Source organism: Vitis riparia, chromosome 13, assembly GCF_004353265.1.
Source record: "Vitis riparia cultivar Riparia Gloire de Montpellier isolate 1030 chromosome 13, EGFV_Vit.rip_1.0, whole genome shotgun sequence".
Lineage (NCBI taxonomy): Eukaryota > Viridiplantae > Streptophyta > Magnoliopsida > Vitales > Vitaceae > Vitis > Vitis riparia.
In genome coordinates, this window is record NC_048443.1 from 27,770,553 (window position 1) to 27,785,564 (window position 15,012).

Here is a 15,012-nt window from a genome sequence, read left to right on the forward strand (position 1 = left end):
TCTCTTTCTTTTTCTTTTCTCACATTTACCCTTCAAATTATAAACAACTACATAAATGCCCTTATATTTATGAGTAATTATAAAAAACTTCTAAAATTATGAATAATTATACAAATACTCATACAAATAATAACTAATTACAAACAAACATCAAACTTTTAATGATATAAAGATTGCATCAAACCAAATCAATTTTATTTAAGATGAGTTTTTAAAATGATTTAAAATCAATTTGGATTTGAAATTTAAAATACATCAAAAAATTTAAGCCTAATAACATGTGACATTAATGAATAAAAAAAAAATCACATCAACCATTGAATAATACAAATTATAGGAAGGACAAATTGATTTAATTTGATTTAATTTTTATCGATATGAAATAAAATGATTGAAAGTAAAATTAATTGAATCCATTTCCAAAATTCCCAAAATCATATCAAAATTTGTGGTTATTTGAAATCAAATGGATTTATGCATGATGGTTATATGAAAGTAGTTATTTTTTAAAATAATTTTATTATTAATCTTATTGTATTTTACATATTTGAAAGCTAAATTTTTAAACAAAAATAGATGAATTTTTTTTCCTAGTGTTAGTCCTCTTTGGGTATTTTTCTAATATACCGAGGAGCATTATGTAATTTGAAGACAAAATGAAGGTCAAAACTGGGAATAAAAAGTCGGGAGAGACACTGATCAAATTCTCATTCGGAGACAGGCTTCAGTTCGGTGGACCCTACCGCAACGGAGCACAGCCCACCACCCCCTTCCTTAAATTCTTCGATTCAACAAGCGTAGCGTGAGCTCCAGAAAACGACGCCGTTTCAATTCTGCTGGCCGAGGGAAAAAACGACGACGTATCCCTCTGCTGCGTCCCCTCTGACGCTCAAAATCCCCACTCCCCAACCGAACCCACATCTGATCGCACCCAAATGACGTGAAAATGGAGATTTGTAGGCTATTCCTGCACTGTTGTTAGCCCTAATTCACCCCTCTCCCCTAAAATCCTATGTAAAACCCTTCAATTTTTGGCTAGATTTGGGGGCTGAGTTGAGGCTCATATGGCGTCGGAAGAAGTGGGTTTTGTGCCACCACAGAGGCTCGAAAATGGGTTGAATTCACAGCTCGTATTCCAGGATGAGGCGCTCCGGTTCAATTGTGGCGCGCCGCAGCGGCGAGTCGGCGATCCGGGACCCAAGACGCGAGAGCTGAGCAGTTTCATAGATGAAAAGATGTTTTGCGTGGAACGGGATCGGTATTTCCACCCGCAGGGCGGGTTATTCCGGCGGAGCATATACGGAGACGCCCCTCCGGAGCGGCCGGACGGCCGGAACTGGAATGGGAACGGGAACACGCCGACCCCAAGCGGCGAAGGATCGGAAGGCGAGGAGGATGATGATGAGGAGGAGGAAGACGACGATGACGAGGTTGATGAAGGTGATGGTGAAGTGGAAGGGCTTGTTGCGGTGGATGACGCCAATAAGAGTAACAATCATAGTAGTGGTAGCTTACATAGCAGTGCTGATAAGATTGGCAATGGGAAAGCCAAGGACCATTCTTCATTTGGTAAGAATTTAACTCTCCGTTTGGTTACTCAGAAAACTGAAAAACCTAAAATCTTGAAATCTTGTTCTATTAAGTACAGTTGATAAGAGATTTCTACTTAGTTCTAAGTTTGTTTTCATGTTGGTTCTCTTGTTGAGTTTGAGATAATGATTTGGTGGAAATGTGGCTGTAGGGTCAAATAGGGATGTGTTGATGAAGGATGGCGCCATTGTTCAATCTACAAATAGTGCTAGAGCAAGTCCTAGTGAGAATCATCGGCAAGGACGAATTAGTCATTACCAGAATGCAGTTACAATTGCAGAACCCGATGGCGATATGTACTATTCACAGTTTTTGCAGGGCCCGGAGGGGTCTGCCCCTGGGCAGAAGGAATTGGCTGTGGAAAATGGTTGTGGGTTTAGTGGAAGAAAGGATGTTTCATTATCAACCGAGTCGGGGGAGTCTTTAAAGGCGATTCTTTCAGACCCTCTAACGTAAGTCTGTCTAACATCTGTTGGTTTTCTTCAATTTTGGCGTTATAGCAATAGCCTGTCTTATACTCTGCATGGTAATTCATTCTGTGAAATATGATGAAGTGGTGTTTGTGGGAATAAAAATGGGTTTGAGAAGTTAATTATCGGTCCTCCATATCTATTAATGTTGAACAAATAGGTTTGCAACCATTGGTGGGAGGGATATGATGTGCAACAATAGGTATTATTTCCAGCATAAATGGTTCATGTATGTGAGCCCCTATGCAGAGTAGGTTAGGCAGGGGTTGGATTCAAATATGATGGGAGTTTATAAAACCCTCCATGGTATGCTAATGAACAGGATTATGCATATCTTGCTTTCAATACATTGCTTCTATTTACTCTTGAAAGTCTTTTTTTTTTTTGTTGGGCCTTTTAATTTACAAAGAATTTCTAATATAATCATGGCCTGCTTTACAGTTTATTTACTCAATACTTCAAATAACATTTTCATGTTCATTTATGTTACCATCTGGTTATGCAGAGGTGCACTTATGGATGATGCAATGATATTACCTTGTGGACATTCCTTTGGAGGTGGTGGAATGCAACATGTCATTAAAATGGTAAGTTTGCAGCAAACACTTCCATTGATCAAATTGATCCTGTCAATTATCATTCCTTGGAAGGATAGAATATTTCCAGTGTAAAGTTTGTGGTGTACCATCTTGTTCTGATCTAGAAACCGATGAGCGAGAGAATGTGTCAGTCATTGCAAATTGGTAGCTTTTGAAGTTTTATATTAATTTTCATGAACACATTCATACACACATAGTTTTTTGATTTATTTTATAATTATAATTATTTGTTTGCAACTTTATTTTTAAGTTCAAGTCGATATGCAAGTGTATGTGTCAGCATTTCTACTTCCTTTTAAGTTTATTGCTACCTCGGGTGTGATTGGAACAGTTGATTATCTAACATGGCATGACCTTCAATCGGCTTTTCCTGTGAACATATGTGGTAATTCTAATCACACTAACCCTTGTAGTCTAGGTGTGTCTATCTATGTCATTATGTTTGGGACTAAAAGAATGCTTAAATTTTCATGTTAATAGGACTGTTCTATTTACATTGCATGTACAGAGGAGTAGCCTTAGGAAGATGAAGTGTGGCCCTGTATTGAATGCAATTGGCAAATCTTTATTATTTATTTGTGCTGAATGTGTATACTTAGATTCATCACAGAAACAATGTGCAACATGCATGAAAATTTCTGTAAGTAATGTCCAGTAAGAACTTCTTGTTTACTTGCTTATGATTTCTTCCCCTTATGTGCTTGGAATATTTTATTTCTTGAGAAAAATGTAGTGTATAGCATTCAAGATTTGAAGTTGGTTCGTTAGTGTATCTTAGACATTTGTTCTGATCATGGCTGTCAAAACCGTGCTTGATTTTCATTTGATGCAATCATTTTCAGAAAGCTTGTTCTACTTGTTCGCAACCATTTTCAGAAGACTCAGTGCAACCAAATCTCTGTAAGTAAAAAGAATTCCCTGGTCATTGACGAAAATTGGTATCAACTTATTGCAGTTTTGAGTACTCTTGTTTTTTCCTTTTAGTTTATTGTTTTTACTCGACTAATTTAATGAGCATGCTCATTTTGTTTTAACTTTAAGATGTCAAACACCTGACATCCTTGTTTTGAGGTCAACTCCAGTAATTACTCTTCTTCTTCCCTTAATTTTTTCTGGGGTGCTTCGCTTGTACAGCTCTCCGAGCTGCTGTACAGGCATTTCGCCGGGAAGAAGAGCTACAGGTTTACCGCACATCGAAAAGAAGAAGAGAGAGGTCTGACCAGGTTTGTCTTTTTCCATTTCTAAAACTTTGGGGCATTCTGACTTTTTAAATAAATTAGAAGGGGCATAGGAGAATTGTCACCCATTAGAGAACCAACAAAACAGGGTGGGCATTTTTATATTGTGCATCATATTGGTTGGGCTACACTTTTATTTCTTGTTGGATAGAAAGTGGAGACGGGTAAAACGAATTGCCAACTTCTCCTTTGTTAGATATTGTAATTTGTCATTAGTGGTTCTCTCCCTTTATTGGACAGCTTTGTAACCCAATGACTAAATTTCCAATAATTCTTTGGTGACGTTTTTGTGTCCTTATGGCTTATGCATTTGTTCTTGCATTGTCTTTCACACTTTCAAAAATTCTCTTTCCTCTCATGTAGGACAAGTGTAGCTATGGTGATTCAACTCTAATGGATACTCCAAGGGGTAGGGGCGTTCAGTTTCCATTTGCTGTTACTGATCGAGTTATAATAAAGGTTATTTTTTTTATCATTTTTTAAAGAATAAAAGTCCCCAAGTTTTGTTCATCATGCTTGTTTGCTTTCAAGTTGCAATTAACAATTAGAGAGAAAATGGATCAGGGGAACAAGAGGACACCACAGCGCTTTGTTGGACGTGAGGCTGTTGTAACAACACAATGCTTGAATGGATGGTTAGTCATATTTTACCTTTTTCTTCCTTCTATTTCTAATGAATTTAAAGGTCTTGATCAACTGCTCAAAGTAGATTTTGATGTGATGGTCAAATAATGATTCTGTATTTTTACTTATTTCATGTTTGTTCCCCCAAACCTTTGTTTCTCCTTGACCTTATTAAATTTTCTGTTTGCTTACACTAGCATTGAACTCGCTCAGGTGAAATCATGTGTTTACATAGATATATCAATGTTTTGTTTGCCTGAAAAATAACATAAATGCTTTAGTTCTGTGGCATTTTTTCTAAAAATCTATGGCCTGCATAATTTAACCATGTGACTTTATGAAATAGATTGTTGGGTTGTACAAAATGGATCAAGTTTTGCAGATTAGAATGTTTTTAATGCGTACATAGAATACTGAAACATTGGTCAGCCAAATCTCCTTATAGTGCTCCTTAGAGCTGATGCATTCATCAGTATATCAAATTGGATGAATTAATTAGCTTATGTCAACATGGGATTTACTCCCTTCAATGCACCCATCAAAGAAATATTGGTAAATGTATTTAGAGTTATTCCACATCCAGTAGATTTTGATGAGGAACAGTGGCAAGACAACGATCAAAGAAACATTGTTTAAAATCATTTCAGTCTTGATCTGATTTTTATTTAATAAGAAACAGAGGTGGGAGGAAGATAATAGAAAAAGAGCTGGATCAAGCTGTCTGTGTTTTATCTTTATTTTGAGTTTTTGTTTGTATGCAAATGTATAAAATATTGCATGCCTTGATATGATATTACCACAATTTTCTCACTGTGAAAAGTACCGATTTAAGTTGCCATACATTTATTCATACAATAATTCATCTACAGGTATGTGGTGAAGACATTGGATAATGCAGAGAGTGTTAAACTGCAGTATCGTTCACTCGCCAAGGTTCCAGATAATCCATCCTCAAAGCCAATGTTGAGCAAAATGACACCAAACTGGCTCTAGACCTGCAGTCCACAAAATGGGTGAAGTCATGCTGCAATGATTTCTATCCCACATGCCACATACCATATCTTTGATCTAACTTTATTGCTCATGAGCTTTCCTTATATACCCTATCGAATTCCTTCCAAGCAAACACCACAATATTCTGGCCTTGTAAATTATAGAGAGAAAGCCCTGTCAGCTGATGATGCAAGAAAAGAACCCCAGAATGAGATGTGAGATGTGAACATTTTTGCTTTAGATACTGGAGCAGCAGCCTTTGTATCCTAGTTTACTATGTAGAAACCTGAATTTTATGTAATCATTTTTGCTTGTAATGTCCAAAGATAGTAGCCTCTGTATCTAACTGATGCTTCTTTAGGTCATCCATCTGCCTGACTGATATTTTATGTATGTTTAGTCTCAAGTCACTTTCTTTTAATAGGGTTGAAGCTATCACCACCTAATAGTTTCAAGTCCTTGGACCAATTAGTAACTTGATATGATATCAAAGCTTTTTATTTTATTTTATTAACCAATAATCCTTCCATGGCCTAGCCCCCGGAGGTGTTGACTGTGCCCACCCTGACTGGTACCAGGTAATCCAAAGCATTCAACCAGTGGTAGAACCAGGATCATGCGTCTCTACCATACATCCTAACATTCACCCTAACCAACTAGGTTTTCTTGAAGGGTAAATATTAACCTTATTTTAATTATGAGGTTGTATGGGAACTCTAACCAGATGGGGTATTAGGGTTAAAGCAGAAATAAACATAACTTTTATTAGTCAGTCGGTTTGTGCAATCTAACTGGATATTCAGCCAAGAAGTATATTAAAGAACACAAGGCTTAATAAGAGTTATAATTCTCACATTCTGTGTAACAGTTAAAATTGCAAGAATGCCTTCTGCCCCAATAATCTGTGAAAGGCAGGCATAAAATGGGGAAAGATAAAAGACCTCAACTTCTAGTGTTACAAGATAACAGACTCGGCAGCTCCAAAAGCATTTCTAATTAACAGACCTAATCACAGTTAATGAGGCTAGAATTAGTAAAGAAAAATCAATATAATTAGAAATCGGCTGATGGAGCAATGCAGTTAACATGAGTTAACAAGATCAGAAGCAAGATACATTTTCCATTGACAGTAGAAAGTTGCAGGTTGAGTAAATGGAAGCTGCAGCTGCCCTAATAGCTAATTCCCTCTCTGAGTCGTCCACCATCTGTGGTCTGTGTGACAAGAAACCATGAAACTGTAAGAAACCTTGGAACTATTCAGCTCAGTGGCAAGCAATAGAATTCTAAACAGAATCAGAAAATGATGTGATACACGTCTTTACAATTTGATCTCACAGCAAAATTTTCCACTCCATTTGGAGTATCTTTTTCAGGATGCAAACTCCAAGTTTAGAATGTTGAATGATACATGGAAAAGCACCAAAAACTGGAGAACAGGATGCAAAAGATTTTGTACACTAGAAGATTAATTGATGTGCAGTTTGTACAAGGTCAGGGATCATGGGGCTAATATTTATCATGTGCGATAGTGAGGGTGATCAGCCATCCCCAACTTGCAGCTAAAGCAGCTGCACCATGACTGGGATTGAGAGAAAAAGTTGAATCTGGGTATAGACTTGACTCATTGATTGTGGTTACAATAAGAGTGATTTTTAAATGATTCAGGATACAGTAGCAGAAAAACGTTTTCAGTTTTCCAAGTTTATAGATAGATTGCTTCTGAACCTGAAACAAGTGGTCTATATATGCCAGGCATAATATCCAGTCACAAAGAAAATAGGTCCATAATAGGAACAGCAACTACAAATACAGTATTGTTTAACTTTGAAAAATTAGTTTCAAAGCTTTACCTGGGGTCATTTACGATTGTTCCCGGATGTTGCCAATGTGGAGGATTCCATTGGAAATGTTGCAGGCCCCTTTCACAGTGCATTTGCATTTCTTTTACTTGGTTCAACCAACTTTCCTGAAATTTAAAACCACAGTTCAGTCCATTCTGATTTAAGGTCAGAGTTGGTTATGATCTAAGCTCTTTGTGTTGGGATTATATGCCCTGAATCTCCTGACAGTGCATGTGGAGCAGCCTGACACGACTAAGGTAAAGGCAGGATGTTCCATGATTGAAATTATATCATATGTTCTCCATTCAAACCACAAAATGAAAAAAAAAAAAAAAAATCATTTTCTTGTATGGTACTCAGTTACTCACTAGTTGTTTCTCTTCTTCAAAAAGTGACTTATCCATCTGATCAAACAATGCACTCCATCTTGCTTGATGCATCTCAGCTACTGCAATATTGGAACATTCGGCAGCAGAATCTTTTGTGACACTGGAATTGTTCTCTTGATTAGAGGGGAATTCTTTTGATATTAGAAAAGGCAACTCTGTATGAATTACAGCCCGGACTCTCTTCTTGCTACGCCGCAATGCTGCAATTATGGAACAGAATACATGACTAAAAGTACAAATAGATATAACCTATCATTAACAACTTCTGGTAATCTGTCAAATAAGAGAATCATTACCTGCAAGACGTCCTTTAATGTCCTGATGAAGAAGTTCCAACCATTGAGAGGCAACAGTAGCAGCTGAGAAACAAAGGAAAATCCATATCAGCTTCGAGTGTTACTCCCTTTTTCTTGTAGTTACATCAGAAATTATCTTTCCCTACTGCAAAATGGTGGCGTCCAAATAGTTCTAGATATACCATCTTGTAGTTTCATAATTATTCTTCAACTTGATCCAATTCTAAAATTAACAATTTCTTTAACAACAATTCTTTTAGGAATTTTTCTTTCCCAAGCATTTCTTACTGTATAGTAAAGACTTCACAAAAATCGAATATAGAGAATATGACACATCTCAAAATAAGCAAAGAAGAAAAGAGGTTGAAGAAATGAAAACCGACCCTTTACAGAAAGAGAAGTAACGCTGTTTAGATTCATCGGCTCATCATTAGATAAAGAACTAATATTCTCTGATGCCTTGGTTTGTGACGATGACAATTTCAGTGCAAGTATTTCATCTTCATTAGTAGGGGTGGAGGATGAGGCACAAGAAGTTCTAGCAACAAGCCTTCTTTCTATCATCCTTGAGTCACCATCTCCACCTTTGTCCTCTGAACTCAAGGACATTGATTTATTGACTAACATAGGATTGCCTCTTATCTGCAGATTTGCTGGCATATTGTTTGAAGGGTTCAATGGTATGATCTTTGTAGGCCCATCTTCATGAGAAGGATAGAGAGGAGTTTTTCCCAAAACATTCACATTCTCTGGATCCTTCTTCTCGTCACTAATTTCTTTAGTTCCACTTTTCGAATGACTAGCCTGTTTGCTTCCAGCATGGCCATTTTCAAGTTGTTCAGACCTCACTAGGGCCTCAATTATGGAATGAACCTGTTTACTGTTTCTCACATGGTTTATAATACCAGGGTTCAGTTCATTGAGCAGTCCACTTGGAGCAGCAATCCTTGTGAACCTATCAACCTGTTCTCTTTTTGCAAGCTCAATTTTCTTCTTGATCACATCTTGCTTATTTTTCCTTGCTCGTTGCTTTGGCACTGGTATGCCTCCATGAGTAGATGAGAGAAACCCATTTTGCTTCATCTCTTTCCAGACTTTCATTGGATCTTTCTCCTCCAATGGGCCAGTGGAACTTGCACACTCAGAAACACCATCTGGTGACTTCACACGATCACGTTTTTTATAAGAATAAAACGGATCCTGGTTGACTGAGCTACAAACATCTTCTGAATTAAGATCCAATCCAATGCCTCTTGAGGTTACAAAATTAGGGTCATGTTCCATATCATGTTTTGTGAGAGGAGGAAGTTTGTTGTTACCCTCAACACATGCCAACTTTCTGGCAGAGCAAACTTTTGCATTGAGATCCAATTGTCTCTGTGGTGGCAACATGTCCCTTATTTTTGTTGCTTCATGAGCTGCATCCGATGCCATGGTCACAGGCACCTCTGTGACTTGAGACATCTCTTGCCCATTAGCTCCTTTGGTTTTTGAAGATTTTGTATAGTTGGTATCAATATCTGTCACAGAAACATAAGAAGAAATTTGTCTTGAAAATCGTATTACAGGCACCCAAAGAAACCCGGCAGATAATAAAAATAAAGGGTAGGATGAACTATAAAAAAAAATTTTCCCAGGATCAAGAAAACCAACAATTCACATTGTCGTAACCTTGATGCATTTAGGTACACCATCATTTTCAAGCAGACATAATACTAACTAATTAATTATATTGGACTTTACACTACATGTTCATAGGCTTATCAGTAACTCAGAACATTGAAACAGATCACTACCCTCTTTATTTCTCAAAGCTTAACTTTCAAATTTTCTGAATAATATAAAGGCGAATTTGAGAACAAATGGGAGTCTGCAACATCATATCACAATCTCAAGAGAAACCCAAAAAGGGAGGGCGAAAGTGCATAATTATGAATATCTTCAAAAATTTGTGGCAACATTAAATTGTAACCTTCTCAAGGGGTAGATTCTTTCTCAGTTGTTGAGACACTAGCACTTGATAAGCTCGATTCTTCAATACTAATATAATCAACAGACATCCTCATCTCCACCTCAACATATGGATATAATTTCTTAAACCAGACTAATCATGGAATCAAGAATACTAAAATCGAACCAAATTATTCAAGATTGCTAAATTTTATCACCCAACACAAACAAAAGGAATTAAAATTATCAAAATATTTACCTTCAGAACGCAGTACCGAGTCAAGATCGCGCATTTTCACCCGCTTACGAGCCATTTCCGATCTTTCTCCCAACTCCTCACCACTCCGCTTCTCCCTCATCACCTAAAACCCAAAACCCAAGAAAGTTCTTCAAAAAAAAATGAACAATACAGACAAAAACACCCAGTGAACAGGCGAACCCACCTTTGAATCAGATCTGGGGTTCACAGATGAGGAACCCTCCATGTTCTCCGAACTCATTTGAAACGCAAAACCTCAGAAAATCTGGCTCATGGGTCGGAAGAAAAACGGAAAAGGGATTGAAAATTTGGTGAAAATCTTTGGTGGGTTTTCCTATATATGAGAAATGGGTCCGATGATGATGTTGCTAAGGTTTGTGGGGATTAGGGTTTTAATGGGTAGGTTGCAGATCTGCCGTTTGCTTTTTTATTATTGTCTTTGTTTGATTTGAATTGCAGAGGAGCGCGCTGTTTATATGGTAACTCGGAATTTTGGCACAACAACGTGGTTTTCAAATTCAAATGTGACAGGGGAGGAGGGTAAGGGTTTTGGGGCCTGTTTGGATGCGACAAGATCCCCCCTTTTTTCAAATCTTAACCAGGGGCTAGTGCATTTGGCACACATACCTATTTTTCCAACGGCATTAAAAGGTATTTGCATTACAATATATTTGATAAATTTTCACAAATTATTTTTAAAAATCAACAAGATCCTTTGAATTCATTCTTCAATTTGTACTTTTCTTTATCCCAAAAAAAAAAAAAAACACTATGCGCAAGAAGTATATACAAATTCTTGTTGTGTCAAAAAAAAAAAAAAAGAAATTTGATTAGATTAAGGAAAAATAAAAAATAAATATCAAATGATCATGTTGACATATTTGAGAACTTCTTGTCACATCAATTATGAAGGCTCTAAGGAAAGTTGGAATATTTCTAATTTTCATACTCCAATTATTGACCCAACAATTTCCACAATAAATTAGGTAGGTCATTGTTATAGTTTCTTATCCATCAAGATGTCATTTACGCAAAAATAATTTTATCCGAATATAAGAGGAATCCTTTAAATAGGTGGAAATTTAAAAAAAAAAAAACAAGCATGATTTTGTCACTATTATAATTTCTTATCCGTGATGTTGTTATTTAGAAAATAATTTTACCCAAATGTAAGAGGAATTCCTTAGATGGATAGAGATTTAAAAAATAAGCATGATTTTGTTATTAGTATAGTTTCTTATCCATGATAATATTATTTAGGGAAATAATTTTACCATAATATAAAAGGAATCCCTTAGATGGGTGAAAATTTTAAAAACAAGCATGATTTTGTTAATAGTTTTTATCCATGATGATGTTATTTACAAAAATAATTTTACAAAAATATAAAAGGAATCCCTTAGATGGATGAAAAATTTTAAAACAAGCATGATTTTATTACTAGTATAGTTTCTTATCCATGATGATTTTATTTATATAAATAATTTTATCGAAATATAAGAGGAATCCTTAAATGGGTAGAAATTTAAAAAATAAGCATGATTTTGAACACTTATGTATAAAATAACAAACATTCTAATTTGATCGATATCAATAATGGATCATTTTTTTAGTCATTCATTGAATGATAAATCACTAAAAGTGAAAGAGGTATACGATTTAAACACGAGAAGATATAATATTTTAAAATTATATCTAGAATAATTGGAAAGATGGAAACAAAATGAGATATAATTATATAACAAATCCAAAAGGAAAGTTGGAATAGAAGGATAGCCGGCTTGCAATATATTTTAATAAAATGAGCATTATTTGTCTGATATTGAAATGGAATCATTTAAATGCATTTATTTTGTTCTTGTTGTGAGATGGCTTCTTCACAATACTCAAGGGGTATTTAATTTTTCTAGAAACCCAAATGAGTGTAATCGCTCCAATTTTATTTTATTTTTTAAATTTGTTTCCCACACCTTTTTCTATTTGTCTTTTTTGTATGTTGAGATGATTAAAAGACTCTCTTAAACCCTCAAAGTCATGTAAAAATTAAACACAATTTTTAGGGTTTTAACCCACCAATAATTGTGGGCACAACTTCTCCTACGTCACTTTTTTCCTTCTTCATTGTTGTTAATGTGAGAAGAAACTCTCTACACAAAACAATTGGAATTGTGCCCTAAAATTAAACATTAACCCTAATCCTTGGTTGCTTTTACACCAAGCATAATGAATCATGAACATAAATTAATAAAGAAAAAAGTTTGCATTTACGGAAAATGCTAAAATACCGTAGTAATATTTATTAGATAAAAGATTTGAACAATTCAATATGTATGATGAGATTTAGGTTGTTAATAAGAGTACAGATGAATGAAATCAAGATATAAAGACGATAGATTCACCTTTGAAGATTTGGTTCATAAATATTATTAAATAAATGCATATGATTTTTGAATTCAAGGGTTTAAGTAGGGGATAGAGGAAGCTTCCTTAGGCTTGTGAATAATCTCATGCTATAAGAACCTAACTTCAATGTTCTGGTTCTCTTAACCTTATATCATTTATTTAATCCAAAAGAAGGCATTTATCTAATTTCAATGTATGAAGGAAAGAACTGTGTGGGAGGATGATGGGCTAAACAAGGAGAGATTTGCAGATAAAAACATTATACATGTGACCACTGCTAAGTTCAAACATCTCCCATCCTTACCACTGTTTGGCATCTACCCAACTTAATGCACAAGCAAAACCCACTCTTCAAGAGTACACAAATGAATGAAGTAATTAAGGCTAACCAAGCTACTAAGGTCAAAATAAGTAGTCCACTGTACATGATGAACCACAAAGACAAGGCCATCTTTCACCCCCTCCATCTTCTTCTTCGTCTTCATCAAAGAATTTCACTCAACCAAGAAAGATCTATCTATCTGTGATTTGGCCGATTCGTTGAAGTTTTCAACTTTGATCAAAACAAAGTATGTGCAGGAAATATGCAAATTGGTATTCGGTCTGTTAGTCTTGAGAACGTAACAGCAAGGTGCACAATCAAACCCCTTCCCCTGAACCATCAACCCCCAGAATCTCTCCTCCTTTTTCACTTTTGTATCTTCTTCTCCCTCGTCCTTGAGCTCTTCCACCACTATGATACCATCAGGCGATGACGTCTCACCCTTCTTCCATTTTTCTTTAATCTCGGGCCAATCCTCCGCCCCCGCCTTCCCTATCTTCAACCTAAACTCACCGCCGTTCCCCTCCGTATAAACCTCCGCCAGCAACGGCGACGATCCCCTCAAATTCTGTACGATCTCAACCACCGACTCCCGCATCCAGTGTTCCATGGTCTTCATCGCTAGAGCTCTCCTCTCCTCTCCCTCGATACACGCCGGATGTGTCGCTTTCGATATCGATTCCAATTTCGCTAACGCCTTAATGGACATTTTTCCGGCACCGGAGTCAGTGCAGCAGGAAATCGCGGCCGGTCGAGCACTCCGACTGATATGCACTACACGGTGGTTCAAAAACCGATCCTCCTCCGAGAGCAGGCGATGATTGCCTACAAGGCGAGCCCCCAGAGCCGCCATGGAAGGAGATGGCAAATCGGTGATCGTCAAAACCCTAGTATTCGAAAGCAAAAAAATTTTGCTTTTGCTTTCAGAAAACGTTTCAGATCTTTCCGTTGTTTCCTCCTTTGTTTCCAGTTGCATTTAAAGAGAAGAAACAGTTGCATTACCACAAGTTTCCTCGTACTATAACAGGGATCAGCTATAGTGGTTCCCTCTAATCTCCGTGTTCTAATCCAATAAGGATTCGACATCCTCTCTAATTTGCCAGGTGGCAAAAAAAATATGGACTATTTTGTCTATTTATCAGCCCAATTGTAAAAGTGGATTTCCTACCTGTCGTAGAGGAGTGAAGATAAGTCCAAGACGTGGAAAACAGACCCAACACGTGATGTCCCGTGGTGACGTGTGCTCATCACCGAAGGAATGTCCAGCGTGGACGCTGACCTATGGCACGTGGCACAACCTAAGCCTATTATTATTTTCTTTTTTGAAATTTATTTCTAATTGATTAACTACCGTTTTAAAGGATTTCGTTAATGTAATTTAATAAATTTGATATGATAAAGAATTAATTAAATTTATTTGAGCAAATACTTACTAAATTTTACTATAATTTTACCGATATAACAAATCTTAACGGCTTAAACGTAGACAAGATAAGATAGAATAAAATATATATATCTTAGGATATTATATCCGATATTACATATCCTAGTAAATATGAAATATATATCTTAGGTTATGATTTTCAATGGGTTATAATATTTTTGTATATATATATTTTAAGATAGTATAACTATATGTTATATCATATTATGTTTATATTTAATTTGTGAAATTAATAAAAAAATATAAAATGCCTATTATTTTTAATATTTAAAATAAAAATTATATCACATTATAATATTTTATATTTTAAAAAATAAAATTTCTCTTATGCTTAATAATATTCATGATTAAATATTTAAATTTTACAACTAACTGTTTTTTTTATATTATGTTATTTAATATATAAAAATAATTTATATGTCATATATTAATATTATTTTATAAATATTTTTTAGTTTTTCTTTTTTAACCATAAATTTAATTTATGGTAAAAAAAAACATTTTTCAAAATGAATATATAAAAAATAAATAAATAATTAATAAAAAAAAGAAATTTATGATATATGAGATATACATATCCCATATTTTTAGCAT

At 35.6% G+C, this 15,012-nt stretch overlaps 3 protein-coding genes across 3 annotated transcripts; 1 reads left to right on the forward strand and 2 right to left on the reverse strand.

Moving 5' to 3' along the window:
• The first annotated feature begins 805 nt into the window (after positions 1-805).
• LOC117928545 (U-box domain-containing protein 62) lies at positions 806-6,019 on the forward strand. The gene is made up of 8 exons (XM_034848428.1): positions 806-1,569; positions 1,742-2,042; positions 2,566-2,647; positions 3,502-3,559; positions 3,794-3,882; positions 4,261-4,356; positions 4,462-4,532; positions 5,391-6,019. Exons 1-8 carry the CDS (start codon positions 1,065-1,067, stop codon positions 5,512-5,514), a joined length of 1,326 nt encoding a protein of 441 aa, XP_034704319.1. The 5' UTR covers positions 806-1,064; the 3' UTR covers positions 5,515-6,019.
• Positions 6,020-6,291: 272 nt separating this feature from the next.
• Positions 6,292-10,790, reverse strand: LOC117928544. Its single transcript, XM_034848426.1, has 7 exons — positions 10,434-10,790; positions 10,250-10,352; positions 8,424-9,560; positions 8,041-8,103; positions 7,724-7,944; positions 7,365-7,480; positions 6,292-6,726 (listed from the first exon to the last, which is right to left on the reverse strand). Exons 1-7 carry the CDS (start codon positions 10,488-10,490, stop codon positions 6,615-6,617), a joined length of 1,809 nt encoding a protein of 602 aa, XP_034704317.1. The 5' UTR covers positions 10,491-10,790; the 3' UTR covers positions 6,292-6,614.
• A 2,356-nt stretch (positions 10,791-13,146) lies between these two features.
• LOC117928496 lies at positions 13,147-13,827 on the reverse strand. The gene has a single exon (XM_034848373.1). It carries the CDS (start codon positions 13,825-13,827, stop codon positions 13,147-13,149), a length of 681 nt encoding a protein of 226 aa, XP_034704264.1.
• Between the last annotated feature and the right edge of the window lie 1,185 nt (positions 13,828-15,012).